General features: G+C 39.8%; 2 protein-coding genes and 1 long non-coding RNA gene across 7 annotated transcripts in view; 1 reads left to right on the top strand and 2 right to left on the bottom strand.

Annotated features, from left to right (window-relative positions):
- The window catches only part of mrpl11 (mitochondrial ribosomal protein L11), a 58,043-nt gene extending 52,415 nt beyond the window's left edge, over positions 1–5,628 (bottom strand). For both annotated transcript variants that reach the window (XM_023989907.2, XM_023989908.2), the window contains exon 1: positions 5,519–5,628. The gene's annotated coding sequence lies outside the window, so the exon portion shown is untranslated. The remainder of the gene's footprint in view (positions 1–5,518) is intronic.
- On the top strand, positions 3,144–4,147 carry LOC139027931 (uncharacterized). Its single transcript, XR_011480072.1, has 3 exons — positions 3,144–3,232; positions 3,317–3,601; positions 3,734–4,147. It is a non-coding gene; the product is annotated as an uncharacterized lncRNA (long non-coding RNA).
- A 2,621-nt stretch (positions 5,629–8,249) lies between the features above and the next one.
- Positions 8,250–16,186, bottom strand: LOC111965686 (uncharacterized). 4 transcript variants are annotated; one of them, XM_023989902.2, is made up of 16 exons: positions 15,440–16,186; positions 14,676–14,787; positions 13,804–14,017; positions 13,277–13,419; positions 12,545–12,707; positions 12,349–12,410; positions 11,875–12,092; positions 11,549–11,659; positions 11,274–11,399; positions 10,723–10,824; positions 10,481–10,639; positions 9,700–10,303; positions 9,522–9,585; positions 9,213–9,397; positions 9,003–9,091; positions 8,250–8,817 (listed from the first exon to the last, which is right to left on the bottom strand). In XM_023989902.2, the coding sequence occupies exons 1-16, from the start codon at positions 15,626–15,628 to the stop codon at positions 8,725–8,727; spliced, it is 2,634 nt and encodes an 877-aa protein (XP_023845670.1). In that variant the 5' UTR covers positions 15,629–16,186; the 3' UTR covers positions 8,250–8,724. The 4 variants fall into 4 exon arrangements, with proteins under 4 accessions (XP_023845670.1, XP_023845671.1, XP_023845672.1 ...); XM_023989903.2 differs by having other exon boundaries at positions 12,355–12,410; positions 15,440–16,185; XM_023989904.2 differs by having other exon boundaries at positions 11,902–12,092; positions 15,440–16,184.
- Positions 16,187–16,481: the final 295 nt, after the last annotated feature.

The following is a 16,481-nucleotide window of genomic DNA, read 5'->3' as shown; positions in this document are numbered from 1 at the left end:
TTTTTCTAGGTTATTTAGGTTGGTTCTAGGTTAGTTAGGTTGGCTTGTGCATGCTACTTGCATCCTACTTGTGCTGTGAAAAATGTCTGTCCTCTTTATTTGGTGGTGAGCTAACATAAATATATGTGGTGTTTTCTCTGTAAAACATTTAAAAAATCGGACATGTTGGCTGGATTGACAAGATGTTTATCTTTCAAATGCTGTATTGGACTTGTTAATGTGTGAAAGTTAAATATTTAAAAAAAATAGATTTTGAATTTCGCGCCCTGCACTTGAGCTGGATGTTGTCATAGGTGTACCGGTGTCGGGCTTGCAGCCTTAACAGGTTCTGATAATGACTTGATATTTGAGTGGATTCACAACAAGCCACCTGCAGACAACTTACAAAATGCAATAGTGCATTTGAGGGTTCGTTTTTCTGATAAATAATTATTTGATGCATGGCCTACTATTTCTAACTGGAAAAATAAATTCCTACATCTTTTGTGAGTAAAATCCTTTTTCCAAAATTGATTTAGGTACATTTTTGTGAAGAGGTATGAGGGTTGTGAAATGGGTCATTTAATAGTAAAATCATTTAAGGGATCAATACATTTCTATATTGCTTATTAGCATTTTACATACATTCATAAGTGTAATATTTTTTATGACATTCTGTGAAAAACTCTTGGCTGCTGGCTCTGTCACTTTCAGACATGTGCAGAGCAGACTGAAAGGGGAAGGGTAGCTCTTGACTTGAACCACAGGGGCTCTCTGTAAAGAGAGAGTAATCCAAAAGGCASAGACACACCCCATGACTTTCAATTGGAACCGTTGACCTGTATGTATTCTCTCCTGATTGGCTCTGTGGTGCACAGTCTGGTAGTCTGACTAAAGTACCAGAGGTATGAGGAGAGACATCCTCCTTTGTATTTATGGGAACAAATATTTCCTAACACTTTGGATCCTATTCTTGGACAGTTAGAAGACACAATGCATCAACAACAAAAAAATACTTACTGTCCATGAGTAACCTCAACCTTGTGGGTCTGTGGGTGTTTTGGCCAATAAAATGCCAACTCAATTCTACCACTGACTAGTCTCTCATGCCCCTATGAACGGGGACACAGGCCAATAGTTTTTCATCTAAACCAGCCCTTTTTTACTGGAGTACACTAACCCCTAATTGGGGCTCTTGACACATAGTAGCAGTTTACCAGATAAGAAGTCAAGAAGATCAAAAAGTAGATTGTTGTAAGGGTGTATTACGTCCTGTGCTGGCAACATTGTCATATCCATTCTGGATTCTTAGTGGTAAAATCATAGCTGAAAAATGCCTCTATGTATGTGTATACATTTTCTCCCAAGACAGAACTGCCAAAGGGGGTGGACTTGCAATCTAATGCAGAGACAGCCTGCAGAGATCTGTCATGCTATCCAGGTCTGGGCCCAAACAGTTCGAACTTCTACTTTTAAAAATCCACCTTTCCAGAAATAAGTCTCTCACTGTTGCCGCTTGTTACAGACCCCCCTCAGCCCCCAGCTGCGCCCTGGACACCATATGTGAATTAATTGCCCCCCATTTATCTTCAGAGTTTGTKCTGTTAGGTGACCTAAACTGGGATATGCTTAACATCCCGGCCATCCTACAATCTAAGCTAGATCCCCTCAATCTCATCCAAATTACCATGGAACCTACCAGGTACAACCCCAAATCTGTAAACTCGGGCACCTCATTGATATCATCCTGACCAACCTGTTCTCTAAATACACCTCTGCTGTATCCAAACCAGGATCTCAGCGATCACTGCCTCAATTCCTGCGTCCTTAATGGGTCCGCAGTCAAACGACCATCCCTCATCATAGTCAAACGCTCCCTAAAACACTTCAGCGAGCAGGCCTTTCTAATCGACCTGGCCCGGGTATCCTGGAAGGATATTGACCTCATTCCGTCAGTAGAGGATGCCTGGTTATTCTTTAAAAGTGCTTTCCTCACCATCTTAAATAAGCATGCCCCGTTCAAAAAACCCAAAAAGAAACAGGAACAGATATAGCCCTTGGTTCACTCCAGACCTGACGGCCCTTGACCAGCACAAAAACATCCTGTGGCGTACTGCATTAGCATCGAATATCCCCCGTGATAGGCAACTTTTCAGGGAAGTTAGGAACTTATTGGCAGACTCAACAGCCTTGGTTTCTCAAATGACTGCCTCGCCTGGTTCACCAACTACTTCTCAGATAGAGTTCAGTGTGTCAAATTGGAGGGCCTGTTGTCCGGACCTCTGGCAGTCTATGGGGGTGCCACAGGGTTCAATTCTTGGGTTGACTCTTTTCTCCGTATACATCAATGATGTCGCTCTTGCGGCTGGTGATTCTCTGATCCACTTCTACAAACGCTCTACATTTATTCACTCTGTGATAGGGTTGGATCCTATATACTACTTTTATTATTGTCCTGTAAATGGTTCAGTGCCTATAATTTAGGCTGTGTGTGTGTGTAAAACAGGGCATAAATGAAATGACCTCTACTACTAAATTACTACTAGATTATAGTGATAAGGGAAACAGCATACAAATTTGGCTTGTGTATTCATTTGCCTATAACTAAATCCTGTCTCTTATACACATCTAGATGTGTATAAGAGACAGGTTAGGAACTTATTGGCAGACTCAACAGCCTTGGTTTCTCAAATGACTGCCTCGCCTGGTTCACCAACTACTTCTCAGATAGAGTTCAGTGTGTCAAATTGGAGGGCCTGTTGTCCGGACCTCTGGCAGTCTATGGGGGTGCCACAGGGTTCAATTCTTGGGTTGACTCTTTTCTCCGTATACATCAATGATGTCGCTCTTGCGGCTGGTGATTCTCTGATCCACTTCTACAAACGCTCTACATTTATTCACTCTGTGATAGGGTTGGATCCTATATACTACTTTTATTATTGTCCTGTAAATGGTTCAGTGCCTATAATTTAGGCTGTGTGTGTGTGTAAAACAGGGCATAAATGAAATGACCTCTACTACTAAATTACTACTAGATTATAGTGATAAGGGAAACAGCATACAAGTTTGGCTTGTGTATTCATTTGCCTATAACTAAATCAGAATTCCATTATGTTTACATAAAAAAGAATACTTCAAAATGTGAAGATCATGCCATGGAAAAGACAACTGGGTGTACATAAAGTGGAAAGGAGGGGAAATAACTCACACCATGCAGCAGGACACCTTCAGCTGCGGGGTCTTTGTAATGCAGGTTTGATAGTTACATTTTCAATAATGAATGGTTAGCTGTTATGTGACAATTAGGTCAAAAACTATATTTTATTTTTTGGTGTAGATGGCCAAGGAAGTTGCACAGAACTTCCCCAACATCCCCTCCCAAATTGATATGGAACCTTCAAAAACACATGGAGCAACTGCGAAAAGAAATGGCTGAAGATATACAAAAAATGTCTGGTATGTAATGACATTTAATTCAAATGTAAATTATTTATTTTTATGTAGTTGTGTCAGACAGCCATATGTTCAGTTCATGCCTATGATTTCAGAGTTCAACAAAGCCAACAACTGCTTCATGTGTGCCACTGATAAAGAACCTGGATGTGGCCCAAAGACTGACTGGGTTAGTAACTTTATTTAACATGTTTATAATATTTTGACGGCATGTAAGACAATTTATGATATAACACAATGGATGGCTAATTCGTCATTCTACATTGATATTTATAACGTGTTACGCTTTGTTTTGTTTTAGATTGAATGTTTTGCATGCCAACGGTGGTTCCATGTGCTGTAACTAGGAATGAAGACAAAAGAGTTCAACAGAGTGAAGAACACAAACTGGAAGGGCAGTCTTTGTTGTTGAAAATGTATGCTCTACCCCATCCACACTGAAGAGGCTCTGAAATGTACATCAACCAGGGATAAAGAGAACGTTAACACTGAAATGTTTCATACTTATTTGAAGTTAAGTGTCTGGTGACATGTTGGAAAAGATTAAAGGTCTACAATCTGTTTAAATTTGTCAATATTCCATTTTTATTCATTGATTTACTGGCCACCATTACTGTGGTTACATGTTCAGTATATGTATTGACCAGCAAACCCACTGCAGCCTACCTCACTCTCCATCCCTGCTTTGGACAATTAATAGCATGACTCTCGTACTTTGCCCTTTATGGTTGATATTAACGACGAAGGGAGATATTATCTGTCTCTCTCCTATTGTGTACCGCTGTTAAATACCGTGGYAAAATAATAAACAGGGAAAATAAGTACTTAGAACTACCAATTATTATAGATAAATATTAAAGAAAAGGGTAAACAACACTGGACTGAACCCCCTAATTGTCAAACTAATATTAATGTACAACATAGAAGAGACATGACTAGAGGTAATGCATTATGGGTGTAWATCCACTGAACGCTTCTTAGGTGTGTAATTGACATGGCCAAGGAGCTATTGAAATTTTACATTTGGAAAGATTCATGTAAAAATGTGTGAGATGAAAATTGCCTAACTAAAGGATGTGCAATGTGTTGGCCCACAGTTGACATTCTGAACCTTGTTTGAAGTCTTTAGGTCACATGACGAAGGAGCTATTGAAATTTTACATTTAAAAAAATGAATGTAAAAACGTGAGATGAAAATGGACAAACTAAAGGGTGTGCAATATAGAAGGGTAGTCAGTGGACATTCTGAACTTTGTTTGATTCCAGTAGGTCATATGACCAACGAGCTATTGAAATTAAAAAATGTAAATACATTTAAAAWAGTGCGAGATGCAAATCGACAAAAAATAAATGTGTGCAATTTGTGTCTATTCCATCGGGTTAGCTAGAACCAGTTGTGAAAGTTTTAGGAGTATTGGTTAAGTAACTATTGAAATTTGAAAAATTTGATTTGTCACAGTGTTGACGGTCCCTAGCTGATGTTGGTGGACGTAAGGAAAACTACAGGCGAATATTCAACCTGAAACTTTTTACCTCGGTAACAACAACGGGAACATAATAAGATACCCGCCATGAGCGCCCACTAAATGTGCCTACTAACAGACAAACAAAATTAAAGCCCACACCAAACTTAAAGACAGGAAGCAAACCAAAAAGTGGAGCAAAACGAAAAACAGGGAAGACAAATTCATGTTTTTCTAGAAATCAAATAGGGAGAGAAAGACCTTCCCACTAACGAGATGGCAACGAGGTGACACGGATCAGTGGGCCCTATGTGCTAAAGTTCAACATCAAAACATAAATGGAAAAACCAAAGCCTGCAACAATAGGAAGATGCATAACGTGGGAAATACTAATTTGAGCATTATTGCAGACACTCATACAACATTTAGTTAATAACGTTACCCTTCGCAAGTTAGTGTCAGCTCGTGCTAGCTACTTTGCAGAATAGGAAATGACGTTAGCTAGCAATCGCACGATTGAAACAAACTAGCTAAATAAATATACACATTAGAGATGACGAAATAGGAAAAGCGTAGCTAGCAGACACTTCAATGTAAGTAACAAATTTTAATTTGTACCATACCTATCCGTTATTCAATGTCCAAAGCAGAAGCACCTTCACGTTGTAACTAATTCTCAGGGCGCAGCCATCTTGGATTAACCAGACACGCTGGTGAGCACGCCACCTACTGTGTTGGAGGGAAACAGGAATCGCGTTCATCTTCTTCTTCGATGAGGTTTAAGGGCGGTTGGCATCCATATGCATTACCACCACCTACTAGACTGAAGTACAAGCCCCTTATACTTTGCTTGAAAAAAAATCAATAAAAACAAATACCCTACCATCTAACACTACACTCACAAAAATAAAATAAAAAATGTAAATCACACCACCCTACTCCACTACTTAAATCTATTTAGTCCTACCTCAGGCCAACAACCTGAAGGGATGGAACACCACCACTTAACACACCCTGTAACTCTTCTGATGTCAAGTCTCACACACCCAAATAACTCTCTGCAGCTGCCACCACAACCTACATTTTCTGTGACTTATGTTCCATCCCTGCAGTACAGTTGATAACCATTAATTAATGCTAAAAATCCAATCTTACTGACACATATCACTTATTGGCCTATCCCTCCGTACTGATACAGATCTACTACTCACACCACTCCTCTCAGGATCCCTTCCCTTTACCCATCTTCCTCTACTTTCTTCACTGCCTCAGCATATGAAAACGTATGCACTACTCTAACCCTGGAAACCTCAACCTGCCTCTCTCCCACAGGACATTTCTGATCCCCAGCCCCATGGGCACCCCTACAATTAACACATACCACTACTTTCCCTAATGTTACACATTCCTTTGTCTCATGCCCTTCTGCACATTCAGCAGAGTAAAGGAGCACTAAACACAACGATACTCTAAGGCCTACAGTACATGCTTTCAAATAAAGAAGCTGTTTAAGACAGAAGTATTTTTAATATTTTCAGATACTTTCTTCTCATTCAAAAAAAGAGATTCAAAACAACACTGACTGGCTTGAATAGAGTAGCTAGATCAATATTACTGTTTTGATGATACCCAAATATTACTTTGGTATCATCATTAGGCATAGCATTAAAGGTGCAGTGCAGTTAACAATGTGATTTCCCTTTTTAAAAATTAAATTTCCACACTATGAGGTCAAAATAACACTCTGGAATCTTTAACATGTGTAAGAGCTTTTTGAGGAATTTTTTTATAATTCAGCCGGTTCAGGTGAGATGGAGTTTTTGGTCCACAGCATGACATCACAATATGATCTGATAATTCAGACCAATCATCTTTTATTTGCATATGCATCCTCCTTCTTTGATGGGGTAAGCAGGGTAGGTTTTATAGCAGTGGTTCCCAACCTGGGGTACTTGTGCTATCCACAGGAAGTACTCGGGAAAACTCATGAGTGACCATAGGCCTACTGGTAACATGCACATGAGGGGGTACTTTGTGGGTTCTCCAGACAGATAAAATGTAATGTAATTTGGGGTACAGTAACCAAAAAAGGTTGGGAATCACTTCTCTAGAGCAGGGTTTCCCAAACTTGGTCCTGTGGCCCCTCCTGGGTGCACATTTTGGTTTTTGCCCTAGCACTACACAGCTGATTCAAATAATTAAAGCTTGATGAGTTGGTTATTTGAATCAGCTGTGTAGTGCTAGGGCAAAAAACAAAACTTGCACTCAGGTGGGGGACCAGAACAGAGTTTGGAAAACCCTGGTCTAGACAATTATATCCGCCAATCAGGGCTGTGTATGTAAATATATTTAAAGTTAATAAGAAAGTTATTTTCATGGACATACAGTGATGATTTAAAAAATACTTTAAAAAAGACTGCATGTGGGCTTTAAAGAAACTGTCCAGTGAAATCTGACTTTTATAAGTTTATATTCTGTTTACTCATACCCAAATAAAGTTGTTGACTTATCCTATACTCATGTGGCCAAAGCACTTGGAACCCACATCTCAGACAGTTTTAAAAAATGCTGGCCATTTACTCATAGAGGATGATGTCATCCCCCTGAGGAGGATGAACTGGCCAATCAGCCGTCTACATGGGTTAATATTTCTATCAACCGGTATACGCCCACACTATTCTGTTGTTGGGGTACGCACACAGTATTCCAAGAAAGAAAATCTGCCTTTTAATATTCTTAAATTTTTGGGAAGGAAAACAGTTTCACTCATATTCTAAGGTTCTATTTCATAGACATCTGGAAAATCTAAACAGTTACTTTAATTATAATTTTTTTTTGTGACCATAAAAATGCTCAACAGAGAAACTCATTAAAACTCATTAATCCCATATGGCAAGACTGGAAGAATCAACAGTCAGAATATACCTACCACACAATCTAATGCATACCAGGCATATGTCTGAGGCTGTGTTAACACAGGCAGCCCAATTCTGATTTTTTCTCTCCATGATTTGGTCTTACGACCAATCATATCACATCAGCTCTTTTTCAGAGCTGATCTGATTGGTCAAAAGGAAAATTGGACAACAAAAAATTACAGAATTGGGCTGCCTGTGTAAACGCAGCCAAAGCAAGTAAAATCTAATATATAACACAAAGCTTTATTAACAAGGCACTTCATTTTTAAATTGTGTCTTTGCAAGCTTTCTTTTAGAAGGCATGTGCATGTGTAATTACTGGAAATTCTCAAAACCCAATAACAAAATATGAACAACTTTCCTCAAATGCTTCTTATTTAACACATCTCCCCATCAACTATGAAAGTGCTCAAAGTGCTCAAAGTGCTCAAAAACCTTTAGGTCAAAACTTCAACATTTTATTCAAAGTGCTCCATGTGTCCCTACCAGTGAAATCAAAGTACATTTATGCCCCCTCTGAGATTGACAATGGAGTACATCGTTAACATCTTGATAGCAAATGTTTCTATTTTCTACACTGGTAGAGGATATTTTAACTTGAATAACCTCACATTAGTGTGCTGATATTGCCAAATACATAACACGTCAACTTATTTCATAGTCAACATATGATACATTTAAAATAATAGGCATGATTCACAGCATGTTTAATGTATGAGGTAAAATATACTTTTCTGGAAATGTATCATAAGATTTCTTTATTATAATACTCCAACCAAGTGTAGACTTTAAATGGGACTGTTAAGGCATGACAACCAATCAAATAAATTGTTTAATTTTCTAAAACAAAACTACAGTTCACTGAACTAAAGTTAATTTAAAAGCATGACCTGTGAACATCTTAAAATGAGTTAGTTGGCGTTCACTTTCTGCAGGGTTATGGCACTCACATTAAGGGCATCCTCACCCGGCAGAAGCTCTCTCAAAAGGAATGAAAGCAGCATCTATTGAAAATAAAGAGAAGCAAAAGTTGAGTCAATGTTTCTACCAAACTGTACAAGAAAGTCTAGACATATTTTTATGACATTTGACAAACATCAAATATAGAGAGCGAGCGCTGCAACATTAATGAGGACATTGACATCTCTTCCAGTGCTCGCCACAGAAACTCAAGAGGCTAAACACTCACATAGACCAGCTTCTTGTTTTCTTCACAGTCCTGGAAGAGCTTAAACACTGTCTCCATATCGGTCTTCTTCAAGATCAAATAGTTTGAATCTATAATGGAGAACATGATGTTAGTGAACTGGGACAATTCCCACATCTCCGTCTTAGAATGAAAATCATAACTCTAGCAGCTGTGTTGATGAGAGTGAAAAACAGTGTGTATATCCTGTACATCTGGCATTGATGAGGTGCTGAGCTCGGTCTTTGGTCTCGTTCTTCTCCTCACTGTTGCGGTGGGGTTTAGGGCTGGTCATCTCTGGCGAGCCCTCAGGCCACTGTTTCTCACATAGGTTGTCGATATAGGAGGCCATCTGGGCATCCGTTGGGTTCATCTTATTTAAGAAGCTGTTCACTTTCCTAGAGGAGATTATAAAAAGTAATGCTGGAATTCTCAAAAGGCCAAATGTAGATCATCTTATTACTCTGTCACTATGACGAACCAGGACTGCAGTGGAAAATGGGAGAATATTTCACCTCTTACTTTTTCAATATCGGCATGACGGGTTTCAGAATCGCATCAAATATGTTCAGGAGGATGGAATTACCTGGAGGGAAAAGTAGGGCACACTACTATTATTACACACTACTACAGGTGACTGATTCAAATATAAAAACATTCAAAATTACAATTTCAAACAAATTAGGAAGTGAAAACTAACCAGATATTGCTTTCAACAAATCAAAAATGGCTTTGGTTGCTTCCATTTGCTCCCAGCTGGATTGGTTCTTTTTCAAACACTGCGAGTCTTCTAATTTTGACTGACTCCCCATGTCCTTTCCTTTACTCCTGTGGATCCCTCCTGACATTTTGAAAGTGAGTTTCTCCTTTTTATTTGACTTTCCAACTAAATAACACCATGACGGACTGTCAGCGAGGTCATATTGCGAGCCTCCATTTTGACTGAAATGTCGCGGCCTACAGACAGAGTTGGTCTGGTCTTCAGGGTTGTCTGATTTTGTTTGGGCCAGACACTCCTCTGATCTGGATAGCTCTTTGTTGATCATCTTTAGGTGAGAAGTTACAGGGTTCTCCGATTCCTCTATTTTGTCCTCTGTTTTACCTGCATTAACCAAACAGTCTGATTTCTCTACTGGTACCATTGCTTTACCTCTGCAGCACTCAATGGAATTTGGTTCTGAAGGAGAACCATCCCTTGTATCGCCAATGTTTTCATCCAGCTTCTCAGTTGCAGTTGGGTCTGCATTCTCAGTTGTGTTGGAATCATCTGATTTGGTCCCTCTTTGAAGAGTGTTGTGCTTGTCCTGAAAAATGCAATGTGCATTGCAATACCTTTACAAATACGGACTGACTGCTTAAGATTCACAGATGCTGTGATTTCTTAATGCACCAGCAGAGGGCATTATTTGCCATTTGTGGTGACCCATTGTGATACAAGATGATCTTGAAGGCCATGCTCAACATGTAATTAAAATGCCTACCTCATCTTCCTCTTGCCCTGGGGTCAGGAAGTAGGCCAGGCCACTGAGGAGACCCCACACTCCTCCCACATGCTCCTCTTCACTCAGCAGCTTGTCCAGAGGACACAGAAACTGAAACACTGGCTGAGTGTGGCCCATCAGAGCATCAGACACCAGCTCCTGGAGAGGGCATGGAGATTAAGACATGCATTTTTTATTATGCCATGTGCATTTCTGCTCGTGTCTGAAGTCYSCCAGTGTACCTGTAAGAAGAGCTTGAGGGACGTTCTGGCTTCTCTAAAATCCTCGCTGTTACCCTCAGTGCTTGCCTCTAACACGGATAGGGAGGGTAAATTAGCAGAGTCCTACAAAACAAAAAACACACAAACCATGAAAGATATTTAAGAATGATGATGTGACATAATTATATGATATGGCTCCATAGAGGATGCAAAAGAGACTACTGTCAAAAGAGGGTGCACTCAGACTATTAGAACCTGCAATGCAATCTAATTGTACAACATCCATAAGATGTCAGAGATGAAATTAAACAGTGCAGTATCTGATGCATTCCAAACTCCTACAGCAGTCTGTTCTGACAACAGCACTGTGTTTTTCTGTAGGGGGGGTTACACTTCTATAAATATGTAACTGGATGCATTGGTCCCATTTCTCAAAAACCTTTTACACTGATTCAATACCAAACTGCATAGTGGCTTTACCTCATTTCAATGGCCATGAGGTTACATAGTAAAATGGTACCTAGTGGAACACAATTGCAACAATACAATCTCCCTCTTCATCCATCTCTAACCTGCCATAGGTTGCAGAAATGGATGATGTCCGTCTGGGTCTTCCTTACGTCCCAGTGAAGGTTCTCAGGGTTGTCCCTCTCCTCTAGGTGAACTGTAAAACACAGCCCCTCGTTTTCCCTCTCCATCTGCAGACAGTAACATCTTACTTTACACACCATTCTGGCGCAAACGTTAATAGATAACAGAACGACCAAGGACATGTATTCACAAAACTCACTTTCATATTGAGCAGTAGTTGCATTCCACAGTGACTTGTGTGTGATTTGTGACTCACATGAGGGACGCTGACAGCCCAGTGGCCAACCCGCCACATCTCATATGACAGCTTGAATTCCATCATTTCTTCTTGCACGCTGATCAAGTAGCTCTCCAGATCACCATCCTCCTGGTGAACCAAACCAATTACAAAATCTAACGTCAGCCGTGTTACGTTTCAACCTCAGAGGGCATCCAGAAATAAGGCTTTCATGTTTATCTTCTATTGGATAGATGGCAAAACATGTACTGTCTGTAATATATCAAATAAAATTGATAAAAATCTATAACATTTCCTATGAAAAAGATTAGAGCAGAGTGAATAGTGCAGTGCTGACTGCAGACCTGCTCTATCTGGTGCAGTGTCCTTACGCTGTCGGGGTCCTGCTGGCTCTGGATGGAGCACTCCCGGCTACTACCTTCACTTTCCTTTGATGGACAATCCTGGATAGACTTGGCTCTGACCACCAGCACCTGCTCCTTTTTCTTCATCTTCTTCCTTTTATCTTTCTTCGATTTCATCTTGTCAAGGATTTTAGACCAGCCTTCCTTCAATTTGTTGGCTGGAAAAACAACACGTATCCAATTAGCTAAGTTTGCACATTTCCGTGGCCTTTACTGTGTCACAAGTTGACTGCAAACTGCAATAACCTTAAGGCACAGGGGAAACAAAACAAACATTAAAAAAATCTAAATAAAACATCATGGCACAAACAGAAACAACTGGACACAAACTAAATTAACTTTATTTTGGTCCATTGAATGCTGTTTGTGCCAAACAAAGTGTTTCAATTTAGTTATTGTTCCAAATAAACACACCCACACCTTTCTTTTTGGACTTGCCGTCACCGGTTTGAGCATTCTCGGTTTCTTCCAGTGTTCTAAAATGGCAACCAAACAAAATCAAAGCACAATTTATTTATTGGTGTTCTCGACACATCACCCTAACAACACTGAAGCGTGTCTACCAAAGACAAAAAAAGAGAAGCAGCCTGGTAAGAAAAGGGTCACTCACGCTTCACTAGCCTGGCTCTCCAGGGCAGCTGGAGAGGCCCTGTCAGAGTTAGACTCACACAGATCTTCCACAGAGCTCTTGGGGGTCACTCCAACCAGCTGACTCACCACCAGCTGGTTGAGGTTGTCAGGGTCTGATAGCCACCGCACCAGCAGGTCCAGCACTGAGGGCATGGATGACAAAGTCAATGTGAAGGGCTATACAGAATAAAGTCTTATGGTAGGACAAAGCCATGTTCAATATACATAGGAAAAACACACACACAGTCTCAGAAATACTGTGACACTTTCCACTGGTTTCACTTTTATACTAATGGACACCTCCAGTATCCCCCACTGTCCATGTCTCCCGGGCAAAAAAAAATGGTGATACATTTCAAGGCTCATTTAATCCAATAAAAGTTACAGATGCAGAATATAGAAGTTAATATTTTATCTACAACAGTAAAATCCCTTACCATTACTAAGCCACAAATGTAATTGTTCAACTCATTTCACCGACTCCCGTGATCAGAGCCACTGAAGGCCACTAACCATTATCAGTAGGTTTCGATGATAACACACTGTTTTAGCTTCCCTCTAAGGAGAACCCTTATTTTAGTTGTAGCACAGTATGTGCAGTATCTCTATCCATGATGGAATGATCATGTTTGATGCTCATTTATTCTCCTTTTCAAAAGTTGAGCAATGAGAGAGAACTGAGGCACTGATAGGCTTATGTTGTGGGGTTTACCTTTTAAGGCAACAATCTCATTTAAGGCACAGTGGCTGACTGCCAGTCCCCATAGAGACTGAGGGAAAAGGTTTCGCACCAGTGCTTCAGAGAACACTCTTAGAACTTCAACCTCCTCTCCCCTAGAGCTGAACAATGGTTCTCTGAGACAGAGAGAGCCAAACAGACAGAGACAAAGTCAATTTAAAAAAGCCTTTTTGGACTAATGACAAACAGAGTATTACTATGTAGATAAATTACATTAGGACAGAGCATTACAAACGTATTAGCGATAAATTCTATCACCTCAATACAGGTCATTCTTCCAACATGTGAAAACATACATAGATTGTGACCTAGCTAGGGAACTATCAAAAACATGCATTACACCCAATAAAAAAGTTTGAATTTCAGAACTTTGATTGATAATGATTTATCCTAAACATTAAAATATACATGAACCAATTCAACAGTATAGGCAAGTGATATAGCTGGAGAACGGCAACTTAATACCTATTCTACAAGTGACTTCAGGAGAGCCGCATTACCTATCAGACTGTTTGGCACTATGGAGGTGCTGGGTCAGGATGCGAATGCAGCCCACACTTGCTGCGCAGACATCAAAGTCTTTGCCTCTGCTGATGACTTGATCAATGACTTGGTCAAACTCCCTCCACAGCACCTCGTGCAGGAGCTGACTGTCACAGGGCTCAGGGACGCAGTACCAGGGGAGGACTAGCTGGGCGTAGGCACACTCAAACACTGAGAACACACATTCAAAATCAACCCAAAAGCAAAACAGCTGCCATGGACAAAAAAAACATAAATTTAAAAGAGCCCTGAGTATTGTAAGCAATAAGCTAGGCTACATATTGTACTTACATATTGTGCAGTTTGAAGTGAACTGTGTTCATTTTAGCAGGATTGTCAAAACAACTTCCTGACAGAAAACAGTCCAAACCTGTCTGAGTATGCCCTATACAAAATATCCAAACAAAGTTSTTCCATTTCCTCTTTCATACACAACCACAACTTGGTAAAACCTCCACTTTCCATATTCCAAAGCATAGCACATTGAAAAGGGTGTGGAATGTCTATTCCCCCAACATCTTTGATACCCAAGCCCCTCCCAGATCATGTAGCATCAGATATGTATGCAGCCACATTTGCTGTCCTATTCAATTGTCGCAGAATAGAGACCTACATTTGGCTGACCATATATCACTAAAACAAAAGGCAGAATCTCGTCACAAAATGTTTCCGTTATTTGTCCTTGTCACTAACTGATCTTAAGAACAGACACTTCTTTACAAATCTTTCCTCCTGGAAGAAAGCCTGACAGGATGATTTACAAAAACGTTCTACGTTAGAATGGCAAATTCTGTAAGGCCCTCAGCTCATGCTGAGCACAACTACACACCTTGCTGAAGAGACCTCCGCACATGGGGAAACTGTGTCTCCTGTGATGTTTTAGCTTTAGTGCTTCTTGTATCAGTCACACCACAACCTAAATGTTCATCCTTTAGCGTTTCCTGAAAAACAAATCAGAAAGGATTATAGTGTTTGTACATCATTCATTCCTTACCATGTAGTTTAAACCAAGTAGAAAGATGGCACAAGTCCAGTCCCTATAGCATGTGTACACAGCAAGAAACCAGCTAAACTACAAKGAGTAATGTGCATGTTAGGTAGAGCTTCACCTTTGTGTATGGCTACACCATGAGGGACACCATTATTTCTCGGTTGTTGTCATAGCACCCCTTTCATTGCCAGTGTGTATATTCAACTCTCACCTTATTTCCCGTCCACTAGCAAAAATACGGACAATTTTCCACCAGCTTTATAGGGCATGAGGAGGTCCGTGTCAAGAACATGTCATTAAAATTGTCATAAGTTTAGTGTCACTTGACACCACAACTAAGTTACCAGACAACAGTAATCGTTCATGGTCTAACGATATGTAATAGATCACAGACTGACAATCCGTTAAAATATTAAAATGTTTGCTGGTATTAATGACATGATCCATAAGCTTGTTTCATTGTGTCATTTTATCAACAGAAGTAACGTGCATGGCTCACGCCATGTTACATTGTTGCGATGATGATTTCTAAGACAGACGAAAAAATAACAACTGTAATTGATTAGTCAATCGTATTAAATGTATATAACGATTTAAATTACCTGAAATGAGTTGTCTTCAGCCACATCGTATGTTTGAGTGCCGCTTTCCCGTCCGGTCTTTATGAAGAAATTAGGGGTTGATGGCCAAAATAGTAAACACAAAACTATTTGAGCCACAACCTGTCCGCAGTCCGAGAAATACCAAACAAGCCCAAGAATCATGGCGATAGAGAAGCGCCAAATGTACATTTTCTATCTTTACAAGACACCAGTAACATTCCTTCCACTACGAAGTTTCCATTCGTGTAGCTTTTCAGACTTAAAATATAGATCTTTATCAACAAAAACATTAATTCATGGAGATATGGCAAAAGCCATTTTCAACTTGCTTGTCCTTTGTCTTAAAAAAAAAGAAAAAATTAAGAAGAAAAAAAAAAACTGTGCACCCAGAGGAGGGCACTGATTGGTCAGAGTGATGCTTTTTACTCTTTGGGTATCTGCAACTGATTATGGCATGGCATGCTATTTATTGGCCATAGTTGGATCAACTGAGCTTGCCAAGATTTGTTAAAATTCTAAAATCATTTAAAACGACTGACAAAGGTAAGTCTGATGTAGCATGCGCCACCTTTTTTCAGAGGCGAATGGAAAACAACAAAACTAAAACATTTAAGATCACATTTTTCCCGGCTCAATTTCTTTCACTTCTTTTTAACCACGAGMTTTTTTTTGCCTACCACAAATTTGGAGCAGATGGACTGGGGCTTAATCCAGTGATCCCCTGGGTGAGTGCTTAAATTCTGGACCTCTAGGTCAGAGACCTAGGTAAAATGTGTTTTATATTGGATATTCCGGTTTCTCTCGTCAATAGCTATTGAACCAAGCATGCCATGACTATGAAGATGGTATATTCTATATGACGTGTGGACCTTTTTGGTTTGTGTAAAAAAAATATCTATCTCTCTCTATCATATATATATATATATCTCAGGGGAGGATGGACAAATATCCACATTTTTATATATAGAATATATTTTTTGTTATGTTACATTAAATCGTTTTTTCCCGCATCAATCCAATGACCAAAATGACAAAGCAAAAA

The sequence above is a fragment of the Salvelinus sp. IW2-2015 genome, linkage group LG6.2 (assembly GCF_002910315.2).
Source record: "Salvelinus sp. IW2-2015 linkage group LG6.2, ASM291031v2, whole genome shotgun sequence".
In the NCBI taxonomy this organism is placed as follows: domain Eukaryota; kingdom Metazoa; phylum Chordata; class Actinopteri; order Salmoniformes; family Salmonidae; genus Salvelinus; species Salvelinus sp. IW2-2015.
This window is presented reverse-complemented; position numbering and strand designations above follow the sequence as displayed.